Here is an 8,640-nt window from a genome sequence, read left to right as displayed (position 1 = left end):
TCATTCATGAAAAAATATTACTTTTTTTGCAAAAAAATATTTCTTTTTATTGTGAATATCGATAGGGTTGACCCGTCTAACAGATAAGATTCGTGAGACCATCTCACAAGAGACCTACTCTTTAATAATACGCGGAACCCCATTGTTACCCTTGATTTCAGGAAGATATTTTGTGAAATCTTAAATAAAATATTATGATAATGATATTACCCAACCAAACCAAATCCTCCATTGCGTCCAAATTTCTTTGGGGGTGTATTCATTCTATACTTTCAAAGATTTTTAATGACTTTTTTTTAAATGATGGACTTTTGTGGAGTTGATAGATTTTTATTGACTTTTATATAATCTCATAGAATTGTAAAACAAATTTCATACTCTTATAGATTTTTTATCAAGATTTTTGTAGACTTTTGTAAACTTTTTCACAGAATTATGTGAATTTTGTAGTTTATAATTGTGATTTATTTTTTATTAAATTTTTTAAAATAATTATTGGACATAGATAACCTCTTCAATTTTAAATTATTTTTTTTATTTATGAATGTAAATGAATTTTACTTACTTAAAAGTTAAATCAATTTAATTTGTGAAAAACGACAAATGAACTATCCAATTTATTGAAATCAAATTTTCAATTCTTTATGTCAATTCAACATATTAATGAATAATATTTTTATAAGTTCATAATAAAATTTTATTAAAAGAACACTCAAAATAATGAGTAGTCTTTTATAAAAAAAATCTAATCATTACTGACAATTTGATCAACATCGTTCTACATTCCATTGGCTATGATATCCCTCCATGCATTGACATTTGCTCGTTGTTGTTTTTGAGTATTAAATAACTGATCAAAGTCGTCACCTTCATAAACTTGTGCTGATGAAGACAATTGAGCTTCATTATCTAGTTCAATTTGAAATTCATCAAATTGACACTTCTTTCAAAGAAAATTGTGTAATATAGCACATGCCAATACAAGCCCCGTTAAGGGTGGGAAAAAATATCGAATTTTCGGTATACCGAGATTACCATAACAAAAAAATATTGAATTTACCGAATTTTAAGTATACCGAAGATTTCGATACGGTACGGTAACAATACCGAATTTTTCGGTACGGTAACGATATCCAATTTGAAAATTTTGGTATATACCGAAATACCGGAAAAATATACAAAAATTTTAAAATATATAATATTTTAAAACCATAAATTATAAATATTTTTAAAATGTAAGGTTTTTTTGGTTCGATATACCGAAAATTTTGGTATAGTATCGGTATGAATTTGCTTATCCAATAATTTAATATATAGATTAACTAAAACTAAAGAAAATAATTAAAAATAAAATGTTATATAATAATTAATAAAAAAATTAAATTTTAATTATGTTTTTAAAAAGTACAAATAAAAGGAAAAATAAATAGATGAGAAAAGAATGAAAATTTGTATTGAATTTGGGAGATTTCTCAATTAAATGTACATCCAAATCTTTAGGTTGAATCAAATACTTTTGTTGATATTTTATTGTTGTACCTTAGTCTATAATTCTTGTACTTAATAGAATTCCATAGAGTCATTAAAAGTCTATTGACATTTTGAATACATATAGACTTTTGTAGAGTTTTTAAAAGTCAAGTTTGAATACTACATGACTTTTTAAAATTTTACAAAAGTTTAAATTGAATACCACTAAACTTTTATGGAGTATATAAAAGTCTAGTTTGAATACCTCTAGACTTTTAAACTCCATAAAAATCATTAAAAGTCTATAACCAATACACCCCCTTTTTTCTTTTTCTCTGTTTAAAAAGGAAACTTGAAAATGAAAATTCATACCTTTTGTTTGGCATCTCGTAAACAAATGAACAAAAAATCATCTGTGATTATTGTCCGCTTCTTTTCCTCCACCCCCACTAAATATACCCTAATCTTCAACTTCGCCTGTCCTTTCATCAAACACTCTTCATACCCAGTACTTTGAACTTTTTTTGCTTCTAGACATAGATCCGCGTGATTGTACAGCACTTGGAAAAATTGGTTCTTGATTTTACTTCTAAAAGATTGGTTTTTTTTTTCTAGTAGTAATTTTCTTAAGGTTCAAAAGGGTGCGTAAAGATCGGAATTTTCTTGCAATATAGCCCGAGAAAAGATCGTAGAAGTATAAATTCTTGGATTTTCTTGGATGTACCGGAGATGAGGGACTTTCCATCTTGTTTTGGAGAAAATGGTGTTCAGGTTGCTGATGCTTCTTCTTCTGGCTTAGGTGCGAGAAAAGGTCCTCATAATTCTGTTACTTGCATGTATAAGTGTAAATTACTCGGTAAGTCTTGCTTAATCAGCATTATATGGAGCAAGAACATTATGGGTCAGTGCCTTAGTGTTGAATTAGATGATGCATCAAATCGTTGTATCTGTAAAGTAGATGTGAAACCTTCTTTGTTCTCAAAAAGAAAAGGATCCAAATGTTTTGAAGTGAATGCTAGTAAAATTGAGGTGTTTTGGGATCTTTCTTCGGCGAAATTTGGTCCTGGACCTGAGCCTTTTGAGGGGTATTATGTCGCAGTTGTTTGTAAGGGGGAAATGATTTTGGTAATTGGGGATCTTAGGAAAGAAGCATTCAAGAAAACTGGAGCTATTAGTGCCTTTTGCAATGCAATGTTCATCTCGAAGAGGGAGCATATTTCTGGAAAGAGGGTATATGGTACCAAGGCACAATTCTGTGATAATGGACAGATTCATGACCTGAGAATTGAGTGTGATTCGAGTACGAACGACGAACCTAGTTTACTGATTCGTATTGATGCAAAACCAGTGATGCAGGTGAAGCATCTCCAATGGAAATTTCGAGGAAATTACTCAATATTGGTGGATGGGCTCCCTGTTGAAGTCTATTGGGATGTTCACAATTGGCTATTCGGTTCAAGTTTAGGGAATGCAGTGTTCATGTTTCAGACAAGTTTATCCGCAGAGAAGTTGTGGAGTAGCCCAACTTTCCCCAATTCCTCCGCATTTTCGCGGAGCTGCTCCGACAGTTTCATGGATTCTAAAGTACCAGGTCTTGGCTTTTCTTTCTTCTTGTATGCTTGGAAGACTGAGTAATAGATTATGATTCATCATTGATTAGTGACAATATTTTTTAATATCCATGGAGTTGTTTGATTGAGTTTCATTAATGAATATGGTTTTGTTCCATATAGTAATTCTTCGCAATGCCTGGTGTCATAATTAGTGTTGGAAACTTCAATCAACGTCCTTAGAACTTCGATCATTCGAACTTCGATCATTCGAGAATCATCTGAATTCTATTAGATGTTTATTCTATGGAATGGATATTGTCCTTAGAACTTCGATCGTTCAAGAATCATCAACCTTACAACTTCTACCATTCAAGAATCATCTGAATTCTATTAGATGTTTATTCTATGGAATGGATATTCAACTAAAGCCAAAGAAAGCAAGTAATTGAACTAGTTATTTTGCTCATACTTTTGAAAAAACCAAGAATCATTGAATAAAATAATTGATGACCCAAATAAGATATCCGTATCACAAAATACGACCCGTAAGATCGTCTCACACAAGTTTTTGTCTAAAATAAATGTTGTTGTACACAGCAATCTCCTTCAAACATAAGATGTTGAACAAGTCCTGTAATTAAAGTTAAGTCATTGCTTTATGACTTTCTCTTCTTGCCATTTTAAAGTGTGCATTAATTCAGCCTCATTTTAATGCCAACATCTATTTTTTAACTACTCATTCTTGGAGACTTCATTTCTTTGGTTAGCTATGAATTTGTTGTCCGAAATTCTTTGAATAATGTTCAAGATGTGTTTTTGTGAAATAGTAATGCATATCTTCAACAATTTAGGAGGTTCTAGTTGGACATTGGTTGAGAGTCATTTAATTATTTTTAAAAATATATTTATGTATATATTTAATATAAGAGAAGGTATACATCCTTTTCACTTGGCCATCCACTTGTGACGGGATTAAAATTAAATGAATATTTGCGACTTTGATACCAATTAGAATATCTACAATCTCATCAAAAATCATAGGGTTCACTGTCACGTACTCATTATAACAACATATCTTTTTACCCTCATTTTTTATAACATTCAAACTCATTATTTATGAGTCCCACAGTCCACTCAATCATCGTAAAATAACTAGTAAAACCCAAAATAGACCTAGGATTCTTTTCTTCTTTTTTTTATTAAAAAAATAGCATTTTTGTACTTTCCCCAAATTTTCTTTGGTTCCCAACATAAAATAAACTAATACATTTTTTAATCATTTTAAGGGAAAAAAAATATTTCCACAATTTTTAACATAATCTTTACATTTAATTAAACATTATTAGAAGATAGATTGATTTGTTATAATTGGATCTCGAATATGATATATTGAATTCGGGATTGCTAAAATGTATTTTACTATTTACCCCTTGACCACGTATACGATATAGAAATTTAAAAATCATTTGAATCATGATTGGACGGTAAGAGTAGCATTCTCAAAGCGTAATACCAAATGTACCTTTTTATTTCCCAAAAATCATTTATTTACCGTGCGTTTGGAATGAGAGAAATACGGGATTTTAAAATATTTGGAATTAGAAACTTCATTTTAAATTATTGGAAATGGATTTTAAAACGAGATTGATATTTGATAAGATTTGGTTTAACTAAATGAAATTCTAGTTAATTGAAGATATTTCATGAGATTTGAACTATAGACAATGTAAAAATCATTTTTAAATATTAACTTTGTAGGTATAACTCATAAACTTTATATTAATAAGAAAAATAGACGTGAAATGTACGTTGAAAAAAGTTATTTTGGTAAAAATTAATTATTCAAGTGAATTAATGTCATATTTATTTATTTTATTTAGTTTCGACGTTAATATGATAAGTATATTTGTACATGTGCATTAACACATTAAATTTTATTATATCAATTATATACGATATGTTTTTAAACGCGAACTTATTTTTAATTCTCTTTTACTTATCCTAATAACTTGGTTTTTTTTTTTTAATTTTTTTTCTTATTTTTCTCTATTATTTTCTTTCAGTATGAAACCCTCTCTGCACCTAAATTTTTTTCTTTAAACTTCCTAATATAAAAAAATGACAAAAATACCTTAGATGTGTTAAATTAAATTATTGATTTTACTGGACCAAAAATGGTATCAGAGCCTAGGTAAAATTATTTCGAACATACAAATTTATTATTATCGAGTAATTAAATGTTTGAAGAGGAGAATTTTCTCAAAATAACATAAATCCGAATCCAGGTTCAAGATTAATAATTTGCAAGATTTATTCCAAAATTTTGGAATATTTGAAACAAGAAAATCTAACAGTAGTAGATATCAAGAAAATAGAAGAACTTATCAGAGTCCTAAGGTAAATTTATGATTCAAATTAACAGGTTCTTAGAAATAGTACCAGATTCCTCTAAAATTTCTGGAGATATTAGAGAAATTCAAAAGGCAGTACAGAATTATGGCAATATAATATATTATGTACCACCAAATATAGAGAAAATCCTTGAAAACCAGGAAGAAATTCTTGGAATATTAAAGTATATTCGAACAAGAATTCAAAACCTAGAAGTAAAGAGGATCTCTACAAAGAGGATCTCAACAAAGAAGGATTCATTAAATTTTTAGAAACGAGTCTTATGTGATCAATTGAAATTTATTGGGATATGACTTCGGTAGAAACCAAAGAATCAGTCCTAGCCGAAGAATCTCTTAACGAGATAGCCAGAAGAATGACTATCCTTTTTAAAACATAATTTACAGGGGTAGACTATTTTAACAGTCAAGATACAGAGAAGAAAAATAAATAAACTCAAGCTCTGTATAGTCTTGAATTACATGAAATATATTTAGTAGATGATTATATTATGTTGTCACTAAATATAAATGGAATTTAGGGGTAGAAGAAGATATAACAATGCAATTTTTCTTCGCCAAGATGTCAAGTCCCTAGAGAGAAATATTAATAAGGGAATATGTCCTGGGCAATCCATATACAATGGCACGAAGAGCGTCTTTCCTCAAAGAAAAATTGGCAGAATGATGTCATTTAGCAGTATTACAAAATAATTACAAACGATTATGAGGTATTAACAAACATACTCCTTTGTATCGTAAGAAAATTGATTTTCCAACAATTATTGGAAGTAAACTACAAAGGCAGAAAAGGAAAAGTTTTAGAAATCATCCTTATGCTAAAAGTGGAAGAAGTTTTTGGAAACTAAGAACAGTTTGGTCCAGACAAAAGGCCAGATCTTACAAATCTGGGCAAAGAAGTGAACCATCAAGAAGTAGAACATCATCTCAAGCATCGAGTACCTCTCAAAGCATCAAGAAGTAGAACCCTTATTACATCAAAGAGGAAAGACCAAAGTAATATCAAAACCTTTTAACTGAAGAAGAAAAAATGATCAATATGCCCAAACAAAAATTCTTGATCAGCAAACAACCAGTTCAGATATTCATGACCAAGAAGTGCTTAATTATATTTCAAATAGGCCCTGAAAGAAGAAGGAATGATGGAATGTCAACAGACGTCTATTATCGAATTGATCCAATAGTACCCATTTTGGGAACGTCCAGTGCCAAAGTCACTGAATGGGTAATTCGCCAATCCCTAGATTATGCAATGTACTTTATCTATTGGGTGACTGGTGGGCATTTTACCAGAGGTTTCTAATCTACCCTTGTGTGATTCTTGTTGAAGCATATACTCGGGGGTGGGTGCAGGACGGACGATTTTAAAGCAGACTCCCCGTTCATGAGATAGAGAAGATTACCAAGATTGCGTGATCCGCTGCAGAACTTATTCCAATTCCAAGAGCTCGGATCGAACTCTTAGAAAAGAAATTAATCCGATGACAACTTTAGAAATGATTGGTCTAGAGGATCTCCAAGACCTTGCGGAATCTTTTGCAAATCTCAAGGTTGTAGATCTAAAGATGAGCAAAAATGAGGGTGAACAACCTACCATAACCTGATCATCTTTGCAGGAACCACCAAGAGAATTTGTGGGATCGCAGAATATAAATATAAGAGAATCCCAATCAGACTTTTATACTGGTGGAGAATCACACCCAACGAGAACAAGGTAGAAGAATAATCAAATTCCTTTGCACCAAACACACTATAGGAAATCTATTTTAGAACATATAAATCTTTATGGGTTAAGCTTAACCAAGATGTATTAGACTTCAAAAACAGAGAAGATATCATAGACGATTGGACATCCGCTATGAGAATAGCAGCAGGCACACTTGATCTCAACAAAGAAGGATTCATTAAATTTTTAGAAACTAGTCTTATGTGATCAATTGAAATTTATTGGGATATGACTTCGGTAGACCGTTGGTATTTGAGGTAGGAGACCGAGTATTTTTGAAGATTTCACCTTTCAGAGGAGTTGTCAGATTTGGCAAGAAAGGGAAACTTTCTCCACGATATATTGGGCCTTATGAGATTCTCGAGAAGATAGGAGATCGTGCCTATCGACTCGCTTTACCGCCTTCATTATCCGGGATACATGATTTCTTTCATGTATCGTTATTAAGGAAATACCTTCCTGATGCTTCACATGCTATTCAGCCAGACGAGACCGAACTGAATGAGACGTTGAGCTATGTTGAAAAACCGATTCAGATTATTGATCGCAAAGAAAAACAGCTCAGAACGAAGATGTTTCCACTTGTGAAAGTTCAATGGACTCGTCATGGTGTAGAAGAAGCAACCTGAGAAACTGAATCAGATATGAGACGAGAATTCCCAGAGTTATTTCGATGATGTAAATTTCTTATACAGTTTTTGTATATACTCCTTATTGATACGAATAAAATGCCTGTGATTTCGAGGACGAAATCGTATCTTAGGGGGGGAGAAATGTAATGCCCGAGATTTCGATTCTATTAATATGAGATTATTAATTATGTTTTAATGTAATTATAGCCGGGCCATTCCGAGACCAGATTGGACAAAGAAATATGAAAAGCTAAGATGTAGGCCGGAAGTGTTGCGCCCGGGCGGAAGTCTTTGTCCGCCCGAGCGCCAATGAGTGAGCAAGAAAGTCGAACAATTCGCGCCCGGGCGGAAGTCCTTGTCCGCCCGAGCGCGACTGAATTACGCAGGAGGGCCGAGAGTTGCGCGCCCGGGCGGAACTTTATGTCCGCCCGAGCGCGAGACGTGGTTTATGAAAAATCATGCCACGTATCTTATGGTTGCATGCAATATATAAATATACGTATCAAGCTTCAATTCTTCAGAAATCCTCAAAAGATAATCGAGAGAAGTTGCCGTGAAAGTGTTGAAAATCCTTACGCCTTTTGCGAGAAATCCGTCCGTCTGATTTTGAATCTGACTTCGGTACTGTGTTCCTATCGACATAGGCTATAACTGGACGTAAGTTTTACTATGTTTTGACATATTTTGAAATTATGATGATGTTAGAATTGAATACACGTCATATATGCTATTCTTGACATGTTAGACAACGTAGAATCGAAGTCAGACTGAGAAACGGATATCATATGGAATTATTATGATTTTCAGAATGAGATTGACTAGAATTGATATCAGATTGTACGATGGTT

General features: G+C 32.0%; 1 protein-coding gene across 1 annotated transcript; it reads left to right on the top strand.

Moving 5' to 3' along the window:
* Positions 1-1,798: 1,798 nt before the first annotated feature.
* LOC142543426 (uncharacterized) lies at positions 1,799-3,202 on the top strand. Its single transcript, XM_075650676.1, has one exon. The coding sequence runs from the start codon at positions 2,200-2,202 to the stop codon at positions 3,103-3,105; it is 906 nt and encodes a 301-aa protein (XP_075506791.1). The 5' UTR covers positions 1,799-2,199; the 3' UTR covers positions 3,106-3,202.
* Positions 3,203-8,640: the final 5,438 nt, after the last annotated feature.

Source organism: Primulina tabacum, chromosome 4, assembly GCF_025594145.1.
Source record: "Primulina tabacum isolate GXHZ01 chromosome 4, ASM2559414v2, whole genome shotgun sequence".
NCBI lineage: Eukaryota > Viridiplantae > Streptophyta > Magnoliopsida > Lamiales > Gesneriaceae > Primulina > Primulina tabacum.
The sequence above is the reverse complement of the archived record's forward strand: the minus strand, read 5'-3'. Positions and strand labels throughout refer to the sequence as shown.

Excerpts from the sequence above, each read along its gene's own strand:
- LOC142543426 (XM_075650676.1), top strand. The coding sequence starts at position 2,200 with ATGAGGGACTTTCCATCTTGTTTTGGAGAAAATGGTGTTCAGGTTGCT.